This window comes from Amia ocellicauda, chromosome 4, assembly GCF_036373705.1.
Source record: "Amia ocellicauda isolate fAmiCal2 chromosome 4, fAmiCal2.hap1, whole genome shotgun sequence".
In the NCBI taxonomy this organism is placed as follows: domain Eukaryota; kingdom Metazoa; phylum Chordata; class Actinopteri; order Amiiformes; family Amiidae; genus Amia; species Amia ocellicauda.
This window is the reverse complement of record NC_089853.1, coordinates 29,155,259-29,180,277: the sequence shown is the minus strand read 5'-3', so window position 1 is coordinate 29,180,277 and position 25,019 is coordinate 29,155,259. Positions and strand designations below refer to the sequence as shown.

General features: G+C 39.6%; 1 protein-coding gene across 1 annotated transcript in view; it reads left to right on the top strand.

Annotated features, from left to right (window-relative positions):
* Positions 1–1,908: 1,908 nt before the first annotated feature.
* ccdc33 (coiled-coil domain containing 33) overlaps positions 1,909–25,019 on the top strand; it is a 94,870-nt gene continuing 71,759 nt past the window's right edge. The window contains exons 1-3 of the mRNA XM_066701770.1: positions 1,909–2,272; positions 3,405–3,886; positions 4,199–4,414. Of these exons, the coding sequence (XP_066557867.1) occupies positions 2,002–2,272; positions 3,405–3,886; positions 4,199–4,414 (969 nt within the window). The 5' untranslated portion in view covers positions 1,909–2,001. The remainder of the gene's footprint in view (positions 2,273–3,404; positions 3,887–4,198; positions 4,415–25,019) is intronic.

The window sequence follows — 25,019 nt, the reverse complement described above, 5'->3', positions numbered from 1 at the left end:
AGCATTTCTCAGTAATGAAATACAGAGTAGCTCAAGTAAAGTAAAAGGTACATTTTGATTGACAATGCACATAACCACAATGCAAATGTTAATTGACTTCAAAGCGTGCCTAGAACCCCATTAGCAATAGCACAATCACCATTTTAAACGTCTTCTATATTATACAAAAACAAATAATTAAGCCAATTAATTTCAGATAATTAAAACTATTTTTAGGCATGCACCTTTAGATTCATTTGATGTGGATCTGTAAATCCTCACTATTAATTGGCTTCAAATACATGCATTTTTACTAAATAAATATGTATTACTTTACAGTGACGCTCCTGTTGAAATAAATCAGGTAGGAGTTTTCGAAACGCCTCTTCCAGATATGAACCGATACAGGATCACTTAACGTTGTATCCGCTGTTAACAAAGATGAATCAACATGTGCACTAGACTGCGTCCCCTGTATATTAAAACCACATATTTAACATAACTATAACTGAACAAGTGCCACGTTGATACAACTAGACACGGGAGAAATCACGACATCGCTGAATTGCTAGGAACATTCGTGACCGTGTGGGAATTCAATCTGATTGAAACGATCGGTCATTAACAAATCATTCAAGAGTTCAAATGTTTACCTTGCATCTCAGTCCTACTCAACCTTTCCCCCCCCTCTCTCTCTCTCTCTCCTGGAAGTCAAACACCTGTGTGGTAGTCTATTAAGGTAGATTATCCGTATCTCTTTTCAAGGGATCTTCCAAAACAAACTCGTATTTTGCACAAACAACACATGCAGCAAAATAGGGATAGACTGTGGGTAATGCATGAGCCCCCCAGCTACAAACACAGACTTCACCGGTTTGACAGGAGGCTGCGGCTCACGTTGTGCAACGACAGGTGGGACTTTAAACTGTCCTCCCTCAGCGCCAGCGAAAAGGGGTCTCTGCACTAAACAAATCGTTTTAAGCTGTTGAAGAGGTTAGGGGTATGCTTCTGACCGTCTGCAAACTCGCAAAATATACATATATTAGTGTATGCTCACTTTCTTAAGAACAATTTGTCGGTTACTGTTACTTATTGATCCATTCAAAGTTGTATACTGAAACCCACAGACGTATTTCCAGTGGGTAATGTAGTATTCGCCTGGTTTAATTCCCAAATTTAATTTCACGAGAAAATGTATGTTATATGCTGTGTTTGAATGGTGCTACTGCATTTCAAATCACCTGTATTGTTTACTTCACTGATATCATGGGATTGGCTTCCAGCAAGCTTCCTTAGCTGCAGCTACATAACAAACCAAAAGCTGTAAACTGTAAAAGCTCACTTACAGTTAATATCAAAAACTATTTGTATAGCTGTTCACTGCCTTTAAAAAAAAATACAGCACTGGACTGGCAGGAAGGTAAGCCAATACTCTTTTTGGTTTTGAGTTTCTATGTCCCTAAAACTGGAATAAATGCGAGGGTTGATTGTTTAGCTTGGTAACCAGGTTGAAGTGATTCCTTTAATTTGTAACAGGACTGTATGGAGGTGCTTTGGAGCCATGATGAATTCACTTCTGAAAAATACAGAAATCTGTCTCTTTTTTAACTCAATGTATTTGTTTTTATACATATCTGTGTATAATTATAAACATTTTATTTATGACTTTAACAGTTGTAGGAAGTTATAGTCACTTTTCAGCTATTCTTTTATCCGTTTGAGTGACTACATACATTTATAGACAGAATAGGGGAAGGTTTTCTGGGCTTTGCAGTGGGAAAAACTTTGATATATTTGATTTCTTAAAGGAAATACAATCTTCAGAACCACACAGCAACAACTGACAATCACATTTAAATAGTGTTCTAGTGTATACATGCCCTGAGATACAGTACTGGAGCTACGAGCAGTGAGAATGTTGTTCGTCTCAAATTTCCTGCAGGAGGAGATATCTGTATAAACTGCACTCCCGCTCCAGAACCAGGCCTTTAATCCAACTTCCGAGGGTCATCCTTTGGCAACATGCAGAAGAGTCGTCTCAAGATTGAGGAGAAGGAGCTGGACTTTAAGTTTGAGATTGTGAATGTACAGTTCAACGAGCTGGGGAAGTATGTGCTGAGGCTCACTGTGGAGAACGCCCTGCTCGAGGGCTCTGGAGATGGTGTGCAGCTCCGGGTGAACGATGGCGAAGTCCTCTACATGTGCACGGGGACCACGGACACCATCGAGCAGGCCGGCCTGGACGAGGTCTACACCTGCCAGCGCTATAGGTTTGCCTTCACTCTGCCCAAAGGTAAGCCCCCCAGCGCTGTTAAATGTCAGAATCTATAGATCTATTGGGCGTCTGCTGTATCATTTGATTGATTTAGTATAATGAGACTTATTGATTTATTCACCCTGCATGGAAGTCAATTGTGTTGGCTATGCGCCCCATGATCATGTCTGATTCTGTCTAGAAACAGCCATAAGCATGTTTTCACCATGGATATCAGAGATATTGGAGAGAAATGTGTTTAGAATTTGAAGAGAAATATATAAGCCTAAAATTATTACCTATGAATAATGACTGTACAAATTGATAGCCTTGGGGGTTAAGCCTGCAGTTCAAACAAGGTATTAACAATTCAAAAGTCTAGGTATGTATTTTCAGGAAGGGAAAAATCAACACAGGTGATGTATATATCGGTTTTATACATTCTTGCCAAAAATGTATGTTAATTAATAACTGAAATGAATGTACGTATTAGTTAGTTCAAGACCATTAGTTCAACCACTGCTGATAAGATCTTACATGCTATTGTTAGAATCTTTCAGTGCTGATAAGCCCTCCTCTTTTACACATTTTCCATGGTAGGTGAGAGCTTTCTTTGTTATAATTAAATGATAATTAATGGATGTCAGTGTCATTTGCAGACATCCTATTGCGGTAGGCTTATCTGAAAGAGCTGTAACCAAGTGGAACAATAGTGAATATGTTCCGTGACACTGATGTACAGAGTTTCGGGAAAGAAAAAATGCGTTCAATTATAATTGTATTTCAGACACATACAGGAAAGGATTATAATTGGAACACAAGTCACAGTATGCAAATTTATTAGACATACATTTCCAGATATTTATATTTATAAATTGATAGGCCTCCTCACAACAAAACATCATGTGAGAAGTTGACCATTCTGAGGGAAAACAAACGTATTTTTGGTCCCTCCACTATTAATTATTTTAGTTCATGAACAAACTGTACGAACCTATACGAACTAGATTCTAGTTTAGTAAAATAAGAAACATCCCCTTTCAAATAAATAATAAAAAAGTGTCACTGCAGGAAGATTTTCCTGATTCACATGAAGTTTGCCAAGCTAGAAATAACTGTGTTTTGGAGTTACTGGATCTGCTTTTGCTTTTTGTTTTTTTTTTCATCCAAGGATTTTGCAAAAATGATAAAAACCACGATGTGCGTCTGAAGGTGGAGGCCATGCGGCTGACCGACTCGAAGGCGAAGGATGGCGCCAAAGCGGGCGAGGCTTTCTTTGCCATCTACCCACGCACTAACGCCCCCCGAATCAACCTGTATGCCCGCCGGGAAGAGAAGCTTTACCAGTACAGCGGGATCATGGCTCTGCTGCGCGTCCACAACGACTACCTGGCTATGCACTGCGGTCGCCTGACCTACACGGTGTCTTTTCACGAGACCTGTCCGCCCCCCGAGGACGGCAGTGGCACCTCACGCATGCCCTCCATACAGGAGGAGGACAAGAGTGTTGGGCCCACGCCTGGAGCTCCCTCCCCTAGACCAGGAATGCTCCAAGTGCCACCCTTAATCCTGGGGTCCTCCAAGCCCCCATCCCCCGAAGACAATCTGCCTCAACCCACAGTCTCTCAACCTCCAAACTCCCCAACTCCACAGGTACACAATAGGTCTCTCCTGCATATTTTCATGCATCTGCTGATATCTTTGTAGCTGAGCCTGTGCTCTTGTACCTTAATTAAGTTTATTACAATGTATAGTTGGAAATTGACTATAGAGCTACAGGTCAGCTGTACTTACTGCTGGTCTTGCACAGTCCCTGCCATGCAGGCGTTAGTCACTAACCTGGAAAGAATGCCCAAACTTTGGTTGTGTCAGCCTCCCTTTACAGAAGGTCATGAAATGTTTACCACATAATGATAAAAATTATGTCAAGGAACGACTCTCTCTCATCACTGTCTGACCTAATAGCCAGAACCACAGCCTGACCCGCAGCCTGACCCAGAGCCAGAAAGAAGGACTTCCCCTGAGCTGAAGCCCGAGACCTCCAGTGAGAGCCTGCCACCCACCCCCAGAAGTGACCTCTCATCACCCCGACAACACCGCCTGCCCAGTGAGGCCAGCCTCCACTTCCCCTCCTCTGAAGACACCCCTGTACAGAGTCCTGAGCCTTTTCCTGACACACATGTGAGTTAAGGCACTTCTACTACTCTTGGCCAGCATTATTTGTTTGCAAGTTACTAGTAGCTTATTCAAGAACCTAGCCTAACTCCTTTTTGAAGGATCACAGTGAATCAGCATAGTTACACACTTTGTCCCAAGCACACACAAATTGCTGTGTAAATAATTTGTGATAAATGCATTTCCACTTGAATCCTCTCAACCTAATTTATCATTTGAAGTTGTTGCTTGTGTTGACTTTTTTCCATACCAAATACCTACTTCAAATCCCTACAGAGTTTTCCTGCTCTCTGTCTAGGACTAAAGAAACTGATTTTCTTTCAAAGTTTCTTTTAACATCTTCATTAAACTGGCACTTTATGTCTTCTGTCAGGTGCTACAGATCTAGTTGGGTAAAAGGGCAAACGCATTGAAATTAATCAGCATAAATCAAGCATACGCTCATAAATAAAGCAATCTTTTCTTCTTGCAAAGCAGTTCTTAGCATCTCAGAATCTCAATGTATGCCATCTGAAATATTTTGTGAAGGTATGTCAGTTTGCCGTTTGAAAGTTGTGAGATGGTCCAAATACATTTATCTTGCTCTTTTATCAGTATAACTTCAAGGTCCTTCTGCCCATGATACTGAATACTGAATACTACATTTATGCTTTATTTCTTTCCTTATGCTACTTGCATATGACTGGGCTAGCTGAACTGAATATAGACATTACCTTTTGAAGACCAGAAGCCTTTATGTGTAGATAAATCAACAGTGCGTCACAGTGGAATTGCTCCTCTGACCCCAGAATTAACATGTGACACACAGACTCCTGCAGGGTTATGTGGCTCATTTCTGCGTCTGCCGCTTCACGGTTCTTTTTATTCCCCAGCCTAAATTGTAATCAATGAGGCTTGCGACACTCAATTAGAAAATAATTGGATTTGTGTGTGTTCTTCGCGAAAGACTGCTTCCCTTATAGAGCTGGGAACAGGAGCAACTGATCAGAGTCGACAGTGTTAATGTTGCTAAATTGGACCTGTCTATTTGCAGTCCAGACAAACACAGATTGAAAAAAATTGTGGCTCTTTATTTTTGATTTAATCCTTCTTGCACATTTCCCCTCCTCACACAGTTATTTCCTATTTGATGCTTTTTATGCACTATATTCATTCAGTTTTTTTGCCATATCATTAGTTGAATACATTAAATAAGTATATCGTAGTTCTGTGAATCGAAAAATCAAAAAAATATGTGCCACAAATGTTAGTCTGTGAACACCATGGGGACATACCGAAGTTTAATTATTTTTAATTAAAGCTATTAGATCAGTTTCTCTATTCTATCTTTCCTGTAAGCTCTGACCAGGCTGCTGGTGAACTTCCCTTCATCTGATTTAAATAGTACAGTTTAAAGAATTTCACATGTGACATAGAAGTCATAAAAAAGCAGTTACCATGAGATAATGTGTGATAGTGCCTGCACTTATCCTTTTAAACCAAATATGGTCTTGTTATAAGGCTGGAAAATGCAGGTTACTGTTCTTTGTGACCTTCTGTATGTTTGCATATTGTGTGGGACACAGGTTGTTGGCCCGGGGACAAATTGAAAAGTTATAGACAGATAGATATCAGTACACTATAGCCTTTTCCTGTTACGACTGTATATGTAACAGAGGTAGCCAAAACATTTGCTAAAATGCAGCTATATACAGAAACGAATGCATACTGCAGTGCAATATTTAAAGCTGTCACAATAAGTATTGATAAGTGAGTTATAACAGACAAGCATAAGTGATTCACAGGCATGTAAAGCCTAGTCAGATTGTGACCGAGTGCCCAAACATGGTAGTCATGACATCAAAGCATGATTAGATCCTCCAAATGGCTTATGAGTAATGTAGAAGAAAAAAATCAATTGCAATCAGCAATGGGCAGTTTTCTATTGTGATGCTGTGTTGTTACAAAGGAAGGATGTACAGTCTTCGCTGTACAAGTCAGCTTTATCTTGGTTGCCTTTTTTTAAAAGACAGTGAGTGAAATCTGCTCTGGCTCAGATGATTGAATTGCTAAGAAGTGTCTGACATGTACAAATCTCCAGAATGGTTATTAAACCAGCAGCAATCAACAACACTTCAGACAAACTGCTGTACTGTGCTTCAGTCTGCCAGATTTATGCTGGGGAGGCCTGACAGCCATTATAAATTACAGATGGGAGATGATGGAATCTGAGTCAGGCTGAAATTGATTTCCTCAAATCTTAGACTAATGGAGATATCAAGCACATTTTAGATTTTGCTACCCTTGCTGTTTTCCTATTAAACATGTTTTCAATTATTGTGAGATCATATAAAAGGTGGAACAATCGTGAATATTTTGCAGTTCAGTGTATGTTCATTTACATCTCTTTAATCTTAGGCTAGTCAGAGGCATATACTGGAATATGAGCTTCTGATGCTGCTTGACCATTATTTAAAATGCATATTAAAAAACAAATTGAAGCTACAGTATTTCCATGTGAAATGTGTGATAATTATTATATTGAACATCTCTTAAGAGGAACTGTAACTCATTTATCAAGCAAAGCATGTATTTTCCTTGGGAAATGTTTATAGTGACACAAAAACATGTGCTCCATTTGGATTTTAATTAAATAATATAATTATGAATGGGTTATTGCATGGAATCCATCAAAGTGTGTTTTAGACCTTTCTTTAAAGGGAACATCGAAGTCAGTAACACAGCAGTCAGGACACACCGAAGGACCCATCAAATCAGGACTCACAGTGGCACTCCATTATGGAGGCCTGTGCCAATCTCCCGCTCTTTGCGGAGAAGCTCGCTGTTGTGTTTCCCTCTCAAGCAAATGTCACACCATGCTCTGTTGTGGTATATTTATGTGCAGGGGCACTGATTAATTCGGCAACCAAGCCTGCAGAGCCCAGGGTCTTAGTGGCTGGACTGAGGGGGTGTTCGGAAGTTGGGGATTGTTATTAACGATGATGAGCATTGATGTGCCTGGTCCTCTGTGAAGACAAATTAAAGCTTTTTCTTTTTTTTTTTTTTTAAACAGTGACTGTGAGTGATTAGTCCTTAATTACTGTTCATTTGGAACAGCATCATTAGTGTGCAGCAGCAGGGCTCGTTAGCTTTTGCTTGTAGTACAGGACTGAGATTTAGGTGCCACAGCGTGCAGATACAATGAGCACAGCCTGTTCGGATGCCAAGTACTCGTTGGCACCGAGTAGCAGGCTTTGTGTTAGGCTAGAGCAAATTGTTTTTATGTTGTGGGTAAATATATTAGCTTTCCACCGTTTACAGGACAAATTAAACACCATGCCATTTTGTTCCAAATAAAACGAAACCGAGGTGTAGATGTGCTTGAGCTAACGAAAATGAATGCAATACATTTTTCTGTACATCTATTTAAATATGCTCAAGAATGTTTCAAATCCTCTGTTGTTATAGTAATAGGATTTTGTATGAAATTATATTTTTATTGTGGATTATATATTTATGTGTACAGCAAAGAATTAAATGTAATTTGTATTGCAACATAAAGGACCAAAGTTTATTGTTCTTTTTATTGAGTATATTATTGTGTAACTGTTATTTTTTTAACAAATACTATGAGCTGCAGGTTTATGTACAATATGATCAGCCTGGAAGTTGCAGGCCTTTGAATCCTTAGAACAGATGTCTCAATTGCCTGATTCAAAGGGAAGGAAAGGCATTGATTGCAAAAACAGATGAAAAGGCCATTGAGAGATTCATGTCTTTTGTGATTTTTCTATTTTGCTAGAAAGGTTAACTTGCAGATTCTTCCTACAATGTACCTATATGTTTTTCCTTTGACTTTTATTATCAATGTCCTTGAATCAGTCGTGTTGCAATTACAATATCAGTAGTGTTCATCTTTAGGGTCAGGTTGACCTTGGCAGCTGCATTACTGCCCAATGGTTAATACAGATGTCTTTCAGCATTGTTCACAAACAGTAATGTGGAGAGCGGTGAAAACTGTAGTGCACTACAGTGATAGACTACACTGGAAGAATGACAACATGGTCACAGTAAAATAATACTCTAATAAATTAGTGCTGCAATTAAAGCAGTGAATTTACAACAGTTTGTGGGAGCCTTTTCCCCCAGGCACGCCTCTGCTGACTAATTGTGTGCAGTAGGCCAGCAGGGGAATATTTTACAAGCCGGTGATAAATGAGGCCCTGCCAAAACCCTCAATATTGTGACAGGTTGCGGGCCTGTGTGTGTGCCCCTTAATAATGAGCACTGAGTGAGGTGTAAATACAGCATTGCCACCACAAGGCCCTGGCTGTCACAAGCTCTGGTAAACCAGGGATCAGGGAGCTTTATCAAATCACAGCCTCATTTGTTTCACCAAGGGAGGACTGAGAGACCCTGCGCTGGAGCCACTTGCTCTCCAAGCTCCTCAGCCTTATTAACATCTCAGATGCTGTGACTTCCTTTGTAGTCAGCACTGTCACTGTCTCAGCTTTAAATCTGCCTTTAATGTACCTCATGTTTACATTTGACATTATATAGTTCACTTATAATATATATAGATATGTTTTGGGTTTTATTTGTTGATTTTGTTTAGTTTTTCTTGTTCTGTGTGGCTCATTTGTTCTTATATTGGATCTGGATTGTTTGTCTAGCCCGAGCTGAATTCTGTTTGAAAGCGTGAAAACAAGTGATTATTATAATACAAAAAAATACATTTTTGTTAGTTTGTTTTAGTGGAAATTACTATTCTTTGCATCCTTTAAAGCCCATGTAAAGGTATTTTATAACTGTACAAATAAGAAGTAGTACATTAATTAACACATCGCAAAAAAATGTCCATTGTTAAAGATCTAGTTTCTTCCCCATGGAAAAAATAATTAGCCTGGCATTTTCCACAAAGCTAATAATACATTTAAAACCATATTACAGCTAAAGACCATGGCTTTCATCTTTGATTACATATATAAATTATATATATATTTTTTTATTGAAGTTTAAAATAAAAACCAAGAAAATTAAAATAAATCCAAAGCACATGACCACATTTTTTTTTCCTCCCAGTACAAAAGCCACAGGCTTAGCCAAAGCATTTTCATTTTTTACTCTGTTTTTAATTACGTATGAAATTTATACCCAGCATGGCTGACTAATATAATTGCTATTAAAATGAGGGATTAGTAAGTATGTCCCTGAAGGACACAGTTTTAAAAATTAATAAGGAGATCCAGGGGATTTGGATTTGTCTTTTCATATGCAAGAAAAATTGTCTTTGAATCGAATTTGGGCCTTTTTAATAATTTAAAGCTTTGCTTTGGTCTGAAGAGACATTTTAGAAAAACTGCCAAGCCAACATGTTGTCTGCGTTTCATTTAATGGTCTGGTTAGTGAATTGTGTACTAGAATTAAATCCATTAATTTCAATGTTTTTTTCATAATGTTTTATTTGTCAACAAAACCAGAAGCCTATCGGTTTATTTGCTTTAGTAAAAAGGGAAATCTCCTCTGGGAATTTTCTTCTATGGACTTATAGGAAGATATGGGGAAGGCTTACTGGTAGAGCACAAATTGAGCAGAATTTGCTTTACTTCTCAAACATCCCTGTACATCTGTGGCACAGTGTGCTAAATGTCCATCTCTGTAAGGGGGAATGATTGCTTTAGAACAATGATTAGTGATTGTATTCCTTCCCAATATACATGAAAAACAAGTGTTTTGAATACAGTTCACGTGTGTAAAGAGGACTGATGTTCCAATCTATGACCTTTGGTGACTTCACTGGCCCATTGTTGTGGTGCCCTTTGACAGACTGTCCTTCCTTAGTATTTAATTGAGACTTCACAAGTTCATAAGTTCACATCTCCTTTTCCGGATTGAAGGTGGTTATTTTGGGAGTTGGCAGTCTTCATTCTGTCATCCTGTAAACTGTGAACAACATAGAGAACTGGGGAAGGGCATCACCCTTTTCTTTTTTTTTGTGCAGATTTCTCTTATGAATAATATATTTTTTTGTCTGAGGCTGCAAAGCCTATAGAGATCATTCACTGTGTGTTCAGAATCTGTTGGGTTCAGACATTTCTGTAGGTATGAGAACGCTTGAGAATTAAGAGATTTCCTTGAATACAGGCAGTAGGCAGCTGCCGGGAACTTTCTCTTAATAGCATCTTGCAGTTGATGGAGATTTGTGGGATGCACATCCAGGGCACGAAGCTCCCGTTCCACCACATCCCAAAGATGCTCTATTGGGTTGAGATCTGGTGACTGTGGGGGCCAGTTTAGTACAGTGAACTCATTGTCATGTTCAAGAAACCAATTTGAAATGATTCGACCTTTGTGACATGGTGCATTATCCTGCTGGAAGTAGCCATCAGAGGATGGGTACATGGTGGTCATAAAGGGATGGACATGGTCAGAAACAATGCTCAGGTAGGCCGTGGCATTTAAACGATGCCCAGTTGGCACTAAGGGGCCTAAAGTGTGCCAAGAAAACATCCCCCACACCATTACACCACCACCACCAGCCTGCACAGTGGTAACAAGGCATGATGGATCCATGTTCTCATTCTGTTTACGCCAAATTCTGACTCTACCATCTGAATGTCTCAACAGAAATCGAGACTCATCAGACCAGGCAACATTTTTCCAGTCTTCAACTGTCCAATTTTGGTGAGCTTGTGCAAATTGTAGCCTCTTTTTCCTATTTGTAGTGGAGATGAGTGGTACCCGGTGGGGTCTTCTGCTATTGTAGCCCATCCGCCTCAAGGTTGTACGTGTTGTGGCTTCACAAATGCTTTGCTGCATACCTCGGTTGTAACGAGTGGTTATTTCAGTCAAAGTTGCTCTTCTATCAGCTTGAATCAGTCGGCCCATTCTCCTCTGACCTCTAGCATCAACAAGGCATTTTCGCCCACAGGACTGCCGCATACTGGATGTTTTTCCCTTTTCACACCATTCTTTGTAAACCCTAGAAATGGTTGTGCGTGAAAATCCCAGTAACTGAGCAGATTGTGAAATACTCAGACCGGCCCGTCTGGCACCAACAACCATGCCACGCTCAAAATTGCTTAAATCACCTTTCTTTCCCATTCAGACATTCAGTTTGGATTTCAGGAGATTGTCTTGACCAAGACCACACCCCTAAATGCATTGAAGCAACTGCCATGTGATTGGTTGGTTAGATAATTGCATTAATGAGAAATTGAACAGGTGTTCCTAATAATCCTTTAGGTGAGTGTATATATATATATATATATATATATACACAACGATTAGCCATAACATTATGACCACTGACGGGTCAAGTGAATAACACTAATAATCTCGTTATCATGGCACCTGTCAGTGGGTGGGATATATTTGGCAGCAAGTGAACATTTTGTCCTCAAAATTGATGTGTTAGAAGCAGGAAAAATGGGCAAGCGTAAGGATCTGAGCGACTTTGACAAGGGCCAAATTGTGATGGCTAGACGACTGGTCAGAGCATCTCCAAAACTGCAGCTCTTGTGGGATGTTCCCGGTCTGCAGTGGTCAGTACCTATCAAAAGTGGTCCAAGGAAGGAAAAGCGGTGAACCAGTGACAGGGTAATGGGCGGCCAAGGCTCACTGATGCACGTGGGGAGCGAAGGCTGGCCCGTGTGGTCCGATCCAACAGACGAGCTACTGTAGCTCAAATTGCTGAAAAAGTTAATGCTGGTTCTGATAGAAAGGTGTCAGAACACAAAGTGCATTGCAGTTTGTTGCGTATGGGGCTGTGTAGCCACAGACCAGCCGAAAGCGCCTACAATCGGCACGTGAGTATGGACTGGACCACGAAGCAATGGAAGAAGGTGACTACCATGGAGATGCTTAGTGTTTGTTTGGGGTTTCCTGTTCTTCTCTCAAGGCTGAAGATGTTACATTATAGTGATTGATTACCTCATTGTCCATTGTTAAAATGTGAGATTGGGCAGTTTGTATGCCACAACAGGAAAACACCTGCTTCCATGATGACACCCCTCCTCAGGAAGTCAGCCACAAACATTCAGAAACCTGATCTCAAGACAACACTTTGGGAAATCTGTGACTGTCCCTGCCCACAGACCCACATGTAATGCATTTTATAAAAGCTGTCCACTTCTGTTGTTCAAAGAGTCTCTGTTGGAGAGCTCCCAAGTTGGGGCCTTCCAGGCCTGGCATGTTAAATAAATGCATGTTATCATCTGTGCATCAAGACTGGGTTCTTCAATATATATATATACTCATCATCTTCATCATCATTGTATATCGTACCACTACTAAATGTAGGCCTCTCCAAGATGTTTCCACTGCTTCGATGTATATAAATATATTGATGCATTATATAAAAGTACCTCAGTGTTGCTAGGTAGGCACAGGTGTTCAGTTGTAATATTTTCACAAGGAATCCTTCAAGATATATAGGTGCAGAGCAATTATTTGGCAAATTACTTTTTTAGACTTGTTATGCAAAAATATATATAGTGGATAGTGGTGCAGTGTGAATGGCAAGATGGCATTCCCCACTAGTTCCCAGTTAGGATTGGACCCTTGAAGAAGTTGTGACAAACCAGCTACATACCAGAGTCACAGAGAACCAAGAACATCAGTGATATGATGGTTCTGCCAGGTGCCCCACTGGGGGAAGTATTTTCTATGCATTTTCTTCTGTGACAGCAGGAAATAAAGTTTACTAACAATAAATAAGTTAAAACATATTACTTTGAGAGTAGTACCAATAATAACAACGATTTAATATATCTCACTCTCACTGGATTTCATATCACAGCAATAAATGGAATAATCATTTGATACTACTCAACATTGAAGGTGTTTGACTGGACATTTCAACCTACGCTTGCGAGGCCGGCCTGCAGTAGATTGAATTATAAAATTAAAGATAATTGTGATATGAAATCTCCTTAGAATTCTCTTAACACAGTCTCCTCTGTCGGGCTGGAGTCACTGTCCGGGCCCATAACGTTACAGTGATTGATTTTGCAGAGTATTGTGGACCAAGTTGCCATCATCAGGGACAGGCGTAATCAGATTTCCTGGCATTGCTGCTTTATTGCGAGGGTTATTACCTCTCGGTTGAGGAAAGCGGAGAACGCTTATTGCTTTGTAGAAAAACTGCAGTCTTATCTTTAAAGGATTTCAACCCCAGAGCCATAAACCTTCCTTTGTGTGCTTCTAGTATTATACAAACGAATAATGTCCAATCTGAGAGATAAGATCAACATCCAAGGTAATTGAATTATCAGTTATACACAGACAAACACTGTGCTAAAGGTGTATTGCACTGCATGCATAAACAGGACTATTTTTAAATGGGCAACACTGCACTCTATGGCTTTCTCCCATTCTTCTTGTGCAGTAGTTCTTGTCTTGGCTTTTCAGTTGTTATTTTCAGCACCATTGGAAAGCATGACCCACAGATTTTATTGAAGCAGATCATTTTACAGTAAACACATCACGCTTACCTGTTAAAATTGTTAGGATATATATTTCAATCAGTTGTGACTCTTTGAGGTTATATGGACTATATTTATTGGATGTGGCTGAATAGTTTTGGGTTCTGAGAAAGTTCAGACTGTTCATGGTCTGTTTTCAAGAACTGCACTGCACAAAATTAGGATTACATAGAGGTTTTAGGGGGCAGTGTGGAGTAACGGTTAGGCATTTTGGACTCTGGAGCGAGGATTATGGGTTCAATCCCAGGTGGGGGACACTGCTGCTGTACCCTAGAGCAAGGTATTTTACCTAGATTGCTTCAATAAAATCCCAGCTGTATCAATGGGTATTTGTATGTAAAAATAATGTGATATTTTCTCAAAATTGTAAGTCTAAGAAATATAATAATGGGAAGTTGGTATGTAACTCCAAAGAAGATTCCACTTTTCCAGGTCACACGAGATCCTGTGGTCTATCAGCTCCCAGTCTTGACCTGCCAAAACTACTCTTTACTCCACTCCTACAGTACCCAAGCACAAACTATTGTACTTATCACCAGCCCAGTCAAAATGCCTATTTGTTTTTCTTTATCAGTGAGATGGATGGAGTATTAAAAATTGAAGACTGTTTGAGAGAGACCTTCTGTGCTGACTGTGGAGATGGACAGGATGGAGATGGATCTCCTAGTGTCTACAGGCATTACAGGCATTAGAGTGGTCAGCCTTCGGTTAGGAGGGGAGAGAATGGTACAAATATCTGTGTGGCCTTTCATCTCTGACTCCCAGTTGCTGTCTCCCAGCATAGATCTACAGGGTAATATTCCCACGATGAAGAAAGCACTGTTTCTCAAGCACAGCCAAGTCATTCGAAAATGGCAGTTTTTCGTACAGACTTCATGTAAGTGTTTCGGCCATATTGGTTTTAGATTAGGAGAATGAATTGAACTGAGACAAAATGCCTTAAGCTATGCAGGCGCAAAAGGCAGCGAGTTTGTGTACGTGATCACTAATGGGATTTTGCCCTTTCAAATTGTGTGTTTGCTGGACTCGGTAGTCAACCTCCAGTGCTTTTTTGAGCGAGTCATAAATGCCATCTCAGCCCTAAAAGTGTCATCTCAATGAGAAGATTGAATGGGGCAGAGATTAATTCACTATTGTAATCTTGCAATAGGCAAGACATGTTACTGCCAACGTGTAATGACTGACATTTGTTTCTCTGTAGAGAATTTTGAGAAGGGTTGCCACGATAAAGGCCACTGCTGCTTTTGAACGCTGCATAGAGCTCCTTCAGGGGCAGTTTCTCTGTGAAGATGGAGTGAAATCAGAGGACAATACGGAATCTGTAATAAGACAGAAAACAGGAGTGTGCACGCCTGCTGGGTGCCTGTGAAAGCTGTCAGCTCCCAGGAATACAGCACAGTGTAATTGTCCCCCCCATCCTTCAGTCAAGCTCATGCTGTGAAAAGCCTGGCAGCAAAGTCTTCATGTCTGTTAGTGACAGCACACTGGCTCATACAGCTCTTAGGTATTATTAGATTGACTTTCACCATAATAATTGTAGAATGGAAGGCTCTCTTAAAACTTAAAAATATTTGCCTCTGTTGAAATGATCTAAATCCCATCTAGCCTCAGGCATCTTAGTATTTATTATTATACATCCTCATTGACTAAAGAAGAAATTTAAACCAATTGTTCTCTGTTCCTGTTCCAGATGGCCACAGTTTTAATCAGATCTTTTTAAGGATTAAATCTGGATTGATTTTCATTAGAGGCCTTATATATATATATTCCTCTGACTTTCAGACTTTTGTCTGTGGCAGTTACTGCCAGGCCCTTTTAGCCGCCCCCCACCACCAAACTATATGATAATGTTGTGGTTAGATGCATAAAATCAATCACCTTAAAGAGTGTTTGTTCACTTTCAAGGGGATTTCTTATTCCTATCTGTCATCCACCCTCCGTGCACACACAACCACACAGCCTTCCTTTAACTACTAATATATGCACCTCCACACATTCTGCATAAGCCAACAAACATGGCAGTGTAATTGAACTGTCGCAATCACAGCCCTTTTGCTTTCTACTAAGTCTCTGTCTGCTGCTGCCTGATCACTTTGCAAGGTTAGAGACCCTGGTGGTAGCAGACCAAGGCTCATAGGATGAAAGTCAGAGGATTAGATTGCTGAAAGGCTCAAAGAGAAAAGTTTTCTATGCTAAATATCTCGTTCATCAGTTTTGTGTGTGTATAAGTGTTTGTGGAATTTCTGGGTTTGAATGTGAATTTAAATCTTGGCTTTACTGTGCAGATATTGGAAACTCACAGGATAGAGAAGTCACTAGGAGTTACTGGTGGAAAAAATTGAATGAAAAGGAAAACCAAGTATAGGTGGAAAATGCCCCTTGCTGAAGAGTTGCTCATCTGAATTGGCAGGCCCATACTATTCTTGAAATCTTTTGGAACAAGCCTGAATCTATAGAATAGTCAGTGTTTCAGGACATCAAAGTGGACTTGCATGATTTACTTCTGAAAGTTCTGGAAATAATACAACACATTATCTCTTACTTTAGTATATGTATTATTGTTACTCAAGCCATACTGTAGGCCAGTGGTTTTCAAACTTTTAGACCCAGGGACCCCTTTGCCGCTGAGATTTTGGCTGAGGACCCCCACCTACCATAGGATGACGGGGGGAGCTGACGGTAAAAACTTGCGAGAGCTGGGGGGGGCATTGACAGTAAAATTTTGTGAGAGCGGGCGGCGGGGGTGGTATTGATGGTAAAAAATTGTGAGAGGTGGGGGGTGGGGGGTTGATGATAAAACGTTGTGAGAGCGGGGGTGGGTGTTAGACTGTAAAAACTTGTGAACCCGGGCTTGGGGGGAGTTTTGGGTTTGGGAGATGGTAAACATTTTTGAGAACGGGGAGGGACAGTAAAAAGTTGCGAGAGCCGGGGGAATTTTGCCACGGACCCTCTACAACTCTCTCGCAGACCCCAGTTTGAGAACCGCTGCTTTAGGCAATGTCCCAAAAGGTGTACTACCACACAGTTCAATGTGCCGGGCGACTTGTCTGTAAATATGGACAATGTTACTGCAGCATGTCCAGCACTAACAAACCAAACAGAAATGTATATTTATAGTTGAGACAATGTGCAAAGTTTTTGATTTGTATCCAAATATGGTTCAACTGTCCATTTTGTTTCACGATAATGAAATAGTCATTTTTCTCAAGGGCGCAATGATTCCATGGCTGAGCCATGTCTCAGTCTTATCCTCATGCATAAATGCATAATCTGTCAGAAAATGAAATGATGATTAGGTCTGCTTTTATGTCTGAGTTATTTTATCGGCTGCAAAGGAGCTTATCTCTTATTTAAATGTATTTGTTCTATCCCAGACTGTATTTTGTGCTTTTGGGTCTATTGGTTAAAGCGTTTGATTTGTAATAAAGCATTCACATGAAACTCTTCCTATGTGATCGATCATATGCCTCAATATAAACTTATGAACCGTCTTATTTTTCCACACATAATATTTACATAGTAAAGAGATGTGATTAAAGTGATAAAATGACAGAATCATTAATACTGTCTTCACAAAACCATTCATTTAAAAATAATAATGTTCAAGTAAAAGTCATGATTTGCTGAATGTTTTTTAGTTTGTGGTACACTGTTTCAAACTCTCCTTGAGTTACATTATTAAAAGCAGCTTGAGTTTTCTGTGGTTTTATCATGAACAGACATCACTGGAACATTGCTGATAAAATGGAACAACCCCTAACTGCTTGTAGTTTCCTACATGGTCAAAGGCCAGATTACACATTGTGGATAAGTATTCCCCAGTGATACCTCCACTTACCTTTCCTAGACTGCCTCACTGCTCTCTTCCCCTGCCACTGGCTTCTGCTGCTCCATTATCAGAGCCTTCAGACAGAGATTGACATGTCAACAGTGGTGTCAGTGTTGCTTAGGCTGCTGCAGGAGATGTTGATGAGGCTTTTGCTACTATTAATCACAAGGTCTTTCCTGTCGACTCTGTTTGGGTGTGTCAGATGCACCAAAATAGCACCCGTTCATATTTTCTTTAAACACCTGCCTAGCGAGTGAAATATTTAAAATGTCTTAAAATTTCCAAGCACTGAATTCCTGTATGTTACAATGGATTGTCAGTAAAGTTTTCATATTGATGTGAATTGCATGCTGGTATAACAGGGCTTATTGTCACGGTGACACCACTCCCGTAGACTTTGCAGATCATTCAAATCCCAGCACCCAGGGAGAAGGGAGCAGTCTTTTGGCATAGTGGGTTGATCACTCATTTGGGGATCAACTGCTCAGAGGTGTGCTTGAGAATGTGCTTTGATCAGTGTCAGGACTGACCACACATGCTACACTGATAGAAAGACTAAACAGAGGTAGAGGGTGTTGTCTAAAGCAGGGTGTCTGCTGGGTAGCAATGAGCCTCACTTAGCAACCCAGTCGATAGACAGCAAACTCCTAATGAAAGTGGGTTCAAAGGTCAGCCTGCACTGAGATCATAGGACCTTGGCCTTCTCGCTGCTGGAGAAGGTAGAATCAATGTTTCATCAAGAGGGCAGGGAGGGGTGCACAGTGCAGCAATTGATCTGGGAAGGGGGGGAGGGGTTGTGGGTGGAGACTGCTGCTGGCCGAAGGGACATCTTGACTAGGAGGATGGCACAAAAACCGCACAAGAAAATAAATAGAAGTAAATGCTACATAGGGAAAATAAATCCAGTTGGATGAGATGATGAGATGACAAGAGACATGAGCTGAAACCAGAAGTATTGTCTCTCTCTGCTTTTGTGTTTTTGTCCATTCTCTAATTTCAGAGACTATGAACTAGTCTTTACGTACTACCGAGGTGAAAACAATTGTAACTAAACAAGTGATGGAGCTGTCGGTAACGGTTTATGGACTTATATTTTATCGTCCATCTGCCACAGCTTGAATTTGCCCCAGATGGTTCAGCTGTTTTAAGTGTAGTTGTTCCAGTTGAATCTAACATATAGCTGTTAAAAGTGCACTCGGTAGCTGCGTATTATTATTATTATTATTATTAATTTCTTAGCAGACCTTATGCAGGGTGACTTACAAAACATAAGAGCATTATAAAAGTGCAATACAGTCTAGAATTACAGATTAAAACATTACATTTGAACTTTACAAGTTCAAAATTTGTTGCATAAGTGCATAAGAAAAGGTTTTAAGGATGAGAGAATGGAAATGCCAAACATTCTATAGTGGAATAGAGTTGTTACAGATGACAGCAAGGACAAATAAATCTTATTAGCATTAGGTTAATTTGAGTTTTTTTATATATTGGACATTTGATCTAGATACAGGCCAATGTTTTTTACACTTTTTTTTTGGTTAAGTAAAGTGTTTATTTAATCAGTTTATAAAGGCAGGTTTCTCACTGAGAGAGCTGAGCAGACGTAACTGTTCTGTTTAATCTGGAGACTGTGCTTAAATCCTTTCGGTATCTGCTATTTGTAATGCTGATGAGGCGGAAGGGATAGGTAGTGTAATCTTTCTGTGCTGATAATACAACTGTATACCTGTGCCCAATACAACCTGCTTCAGAGTACTTCAACTGAAACTGAGCCACTTGATACATTTTGTATCAATTTAATGTGAAGAAAAGCAGTTCTAAACTTAGCCATCTCGCCTAGGACTATACAAGGCACTGACAGTTCAGACAAGGTCATTTTATGTGGTATTTTATGCTTTCCTTATAATGGCATCCTAGATTATTAAGCTGTCTATCAGAGAACATTAAGGGTCAGTCAGAATTTAGATGCACTGAGACACAATGCTGCTTCACAGCGGCTGAAGTGCTCTGTCTGTGTTCCTCTGGTGTACAAAACAAATGAGGAGGAGCACATTATTATAGATGTGACCACAGCACACGGAGCCTGCTAAATTTCACTTCAATAACCCATGGAACAACTTTTTGTTGTCTTTAAATGCTCCCAGCATCCCCATCTTTGCTATAATTAGTAAGTAAGAGCAGAAAGAAAAAGTGTACTGAAGTTCTTCCGGCAGTGTGTCCTGTTGAGTTGGTGCAATGTGTCTATTTTGAGTCTCCATCTTGTGAATTTTCTGTTATGTTTCTGTGTTCCAATTACTGTAGCCTGGCTGTGCCCAGTCAGTTCATTTCACTTCTCACTCACAAAGAAATGATAAGGGCAAGGTTATTGCAGGCCATGGTCTATAATAAAGCTGATTAAACCAGGTCAGCGATCAAGTCCAGACATGCTGACACGGTGAAATACTACTTCGGTGGCTGCAAAGACGCGATTTGGTGTTTCTGTTAGGACAAAAAAGTATTTGCTGTATATGTAGTCTGTCATCTAACTCTGAAATATAGTGTTTGTAATGAATTTCAGAACATAATCTAGACTTATTTCACTCAATTACTATGGAATATTTGTGTGAAATGAGAGAGACTGAAAAAGATGGGTATCGAAACATGCCATTGTATATTTCACATCTTGCATTATTGTTATTGTTATAGTGATATGTCCTATCCATACTGCCATAGCAATCAACATGTTCAAATTTCAGTTCGAGGTATGCTGAGCCACTGCTTTGAAATAGACACCCAGAGCACAAAAATAAATTAAAATCCTGATGTCTCGCACTCGCACTCCTAGCACCCCCCCCCCGCCACCCCAACACCTTCTATCACAACCTCATAATATGTGACTGAATACCAATTAACTCGTTGCCTGTGCTGAGGCAGCTTTTTGAGGGAGAGATTTCCCTGGAGGAAGAGAGGCAGGACCAGGCAACATCTATAGCAGCTATGGAAAGTCCGCTCAATACGTCCCGTTGAAAGCTGAGCTGCTGCATCTCGACAACTGGAAGGAGCTCTAATCTTCAGGTAGCAGGGGTTGTTGATTGCATGGCACGTCTCTCTCCACTTGTTCACACACACACACAGACATACACACACACACACATACACACACACACACACACACACACACACACACACACACACACACACTTACACAAAGAAATTGCTTTCACAGGATCAGCAGGAGCTGAAAAGCAGCTTGCTTGCAAATCAGCCCCACGGTCACATCACTCGTGCCTTCATTAGTGCCCAGACAGATTGTGTTTTTACATATCGAGGTCCCAGAGAGAGGAGTGGATTGGGGTATGTGGGGTGGTGGATGTGGGTGAAATTCATCAACAGGCCCCAGAGGTACAGTCAGTACAAACAGGCCCTTATTATTACTAATTATATTGGTGTGGGCAATTATAACCTTTCAGTGCCTAAGTGGCTTTTTAATGGAAGCATAGCAAGCTCTTGCTTTTGTGTGAGATAAAATGAATCTATGTTCAATTTAGTTGTTTTCTCTAGTTGTGTTTTGTGTATAGTAGTGTTCTTGTTAATGACTCCACTCGTTGCCTCTCTAATGGGATTTTGAATTTAATTGCATACTGGAAAGGAAAAAAACTAACCATTTCCAAAATAAGGTTAATTTGAAATATAATCAGGTCTGCAGCGTTGAAGTGATTGAAATGAAAGCTGACTGATTGTTGATTTATCACTATTTATCACACAAGCCAGTCCTGGGCCTCGTTGAAGGTTTATCAGAATCAGGATTCTCTTAATCTTTGCAAGAGACAGTTGGGCTCAGAACATAAAACAGAAGATAAACCTTCAATCATCAATATCAAGATCACTTTAGTTAAAATATTGTGTGTGCTAATTATAAACCCCACAAGGTTAAACATACAATTTGCATTACTTAATTAAAATTTTTTTTTATTATTATTATTTGCTTTGCTTTATTGTTATGGTGATGATAAAAAAAACACAATAATAGGACAGCACAATGTGAAAAGCAGGTGTTATACACTGCCCGATGTGGTGGAATCCTTATGAGAGGTTATTATGGAGGAATGGCACAGTATGAATCAGTTATTTTTTAGTCATTTCATTCCTACTGCCAATGCTGATGCTGTGACCGTGCCCGTCAGAAATCCTGCAAGTTCTCTGTCCTTCAGTAAGCGCATGACCCCCAAATATAGTATAAAGCAACATCACCTTGAAGTCTGAGGAACACTTCAAAGATAAAGATTAAACCTTCCCTGGTACATAGGAGCTGTGGAAAATGTAACCCAGACATTGCCTTTGGGTTGAAAGAAAAAAAAAATCCATGCTTATATCCAATAATGCATTTCTTCCTGTGTCCCCCCTGCAACGTTTTATATTTACTCATGTGCTGTTGTTTTCTTCCCTCTTTATCTTGAACCTTCAGAATGAATCATATAGAGTTAGGGACATTATTTTAAACATGTATGAATATACTACATAGTTCATGGGAATGTTGTGCTCTCAGTTTCAATGTAGATCTTTTTTTTTTTTTTTTTAAGTTAAGATTTGTTCTCAGTATCCCTTATATGCTGTTCAAAGGTTTCAGTGAGAAATCAGAGCTTGTCCTGATGTATTTATTTGTTTAATTTGGCTTTGTACTCTATCATAAGTAGCTGCAGATATACAAAAGTCCAATTGCTCTTCAAAAAAGTGGCTTAGTTTGCAACTGATATCTACACTAGAAAATAAATATATCCACAAATGAGCAGCATTTTACTTTGGTATCAGCTCTGAATCTGACTGATAAACTCTGGCATTTAAAGCCTGCTGTAGAGAGTTTCACAGCAGAAAAGTCCCAGCTGTGCTTTCCCTCTGCACAACAATCACAAGTTTCCAGATAAGGGTCCTGTTGAAGTTTTTTGATCATTCCCAGGGGTACTGAGTTTTAAAAGCGTGTCCAAACAAACAGTCTGAAAAATATGATTAAGCAGAGACATGCAATAAGGTCCTGTCTACATCCAGGCAAACCGCTTTTAACAGCCGAGGCTTTTATCTCAGGTTTTGGCAACCTTCTGTCATATAGGATTTTGTTTTGTTCTCATCCAAGCAGATTTATCTCCAGTTTCAGTGTCGTCTAAGTAATCTATATAGACTGAAAGGACAGAAACTAAAGTCTTCAGTTGGACCCAGCCAAAATAAGTTGAACAGTTACCTTAAGGGCAAACCATCCATTTGAATGAACAAAGACAGGCGAAAATACATTATTAAACAATTGAAGCAACACATGATCAGTTTATATATTTTTATTTTACTGAGATTAAAAACCCTTTCACTTGTAACTTGTTCTCTTTAACTCACATACTGGAATTGTAAGATTTAGGAGAACAACATCAAACACTTATTTGTTGTTCTTGTGAATATTATTTAATTCTGTTATTATTCTATTTTCTTTCCTTTTGCTTTTTGACAAATTCACATCGTATGTAACTGAAAGAACTCCAGAGTAAATACTAGTGCAGGTACACAGTGTTCTGATTCAGGCACACCTGAAAGTAGAAAAAGTATGGTCCATATTTCATTTATCTGTTGTTCTCCTAGTTCTCTCACCATGCCCCTATCAACAATGTGAATCATTCCATAAACCTAACTCACTCCTCCCCCCAATGACCTAGTTTCAGGGGTTTTTCCCATAGTTCTACATTTGCAAGATAGTGTTGCCACAGACATCTCCAGTGTCCCCCTTGTAATGGCTTGGCTTGCAGTTGAGTTGGGCAGGCCGTGTGTATGAGCTCTGTCCTCCTCTGTTCCAGTGTTAATTCTACAGAGATGGCAATTGCACCATACAGCTGGTACGAGACCAGGCCTGCCAGAGCAGGTGTGGAAGTACAACTCCAGAGAGTAATCAGACATGACTGGCATAGAATTGAATGTATCTTGAGCATTTTTATTCCATTTCAGAGCTGATAGAACCTTGTTCATGATTATAAGCATCATAATATTGTAAAATAATTAAGGAGAAAAATATATTTTATGTAATTAGCAGGGCAAAAACAATTGCCTTTATTACTCTATTTGCTTAACGAAATTAATTTAATTTACAGAAGCATCGGTTTTATGCTATATTTCATGAACATTAACTTTTTTATTTTTAAGCTTTAGAGATCATGAATAGCAGTTTGTTTGGATGGAAATTGCATTGGATCAGTCATCTGACCTGTCCATGCCTATGTAATTGCATTGTGAGTATTACTGCTGTAGCCCTTTATTGCTCACTTCTGTAACTCTGGCAGTAGACTCTGTGCTGGAATAGGTGCAGGGAGACCTGTCCCACCTGTCCTGTTCTTGTGAGAAGGTTTTTAAATCCCTAGTTATCCCACTAAATGGACCAAATTAAAGCATTTCTGTCTCTTTTCGGTTGCAAGAAGATTTCTTACCGATTAGAGTCTATAAAGTATTTTTTATAAACCAATCAATCAAATGGGTGATTAGACTTAATTTGTAACATAGTGAACATCCCATATTCACTATATAATGACTAATCCAACATTTCCACTGACTCCTTTGACACCATTACTATGGACAGGGGTTTTACTGATCAGACCAATTCTGAGCTTTGTCAAACAAATAAATCAAAAATATTTCATTTTGTATCAAAGTTAAGGTGATGATACCCCTCATCTCACTTGGGAAAGAGGTCCATCAATACTGCGTGAAAGCTATAATCAGACTGAGCATCACAAGTAGCTGTATGAAATGGAGGTGCAATAAGTAGGTCAATGTCAGTAGATTGCACTACTCAAATTGGAACGTAATGCTGAACAAGTTAAGACAGATAGTAAAGTACCTGGCCATGCAAAGCTTTGAATGCAAGCATTACTTTATAATGCTTTAATTAAATCATATACTTCCTAATTCTGATTTTGGAATCTGAACTTCACATTCAATCATCAAAACTGTGTAATATTCCAGAATGCAGTGTGTAACTGTAATGAAAAAATATATTCTGCCATATTTTTCTCTTTATGATTATGAATTTTTCCATTCATAAGGTCAAACATCCCTGACCTGCACTTATTGAGTGTTGATAGCTACATTCTTGTGTACTTGCATTTCAACAGTTAAGTTAAAATGAAACGAACAACAGAATGTTGCATATGCATAGATGTATATGTTTTGGTTGTCTCATATGATTAATTTCCATTACTATTACAGTAGTCGATGACAACAGCTTTCAGAACTCCACCTCGATGGCTATCATGAGAAAATTACTGTACTACATCTCCAAATTGCCCACTTGCTTTTGATTATGTAGCCT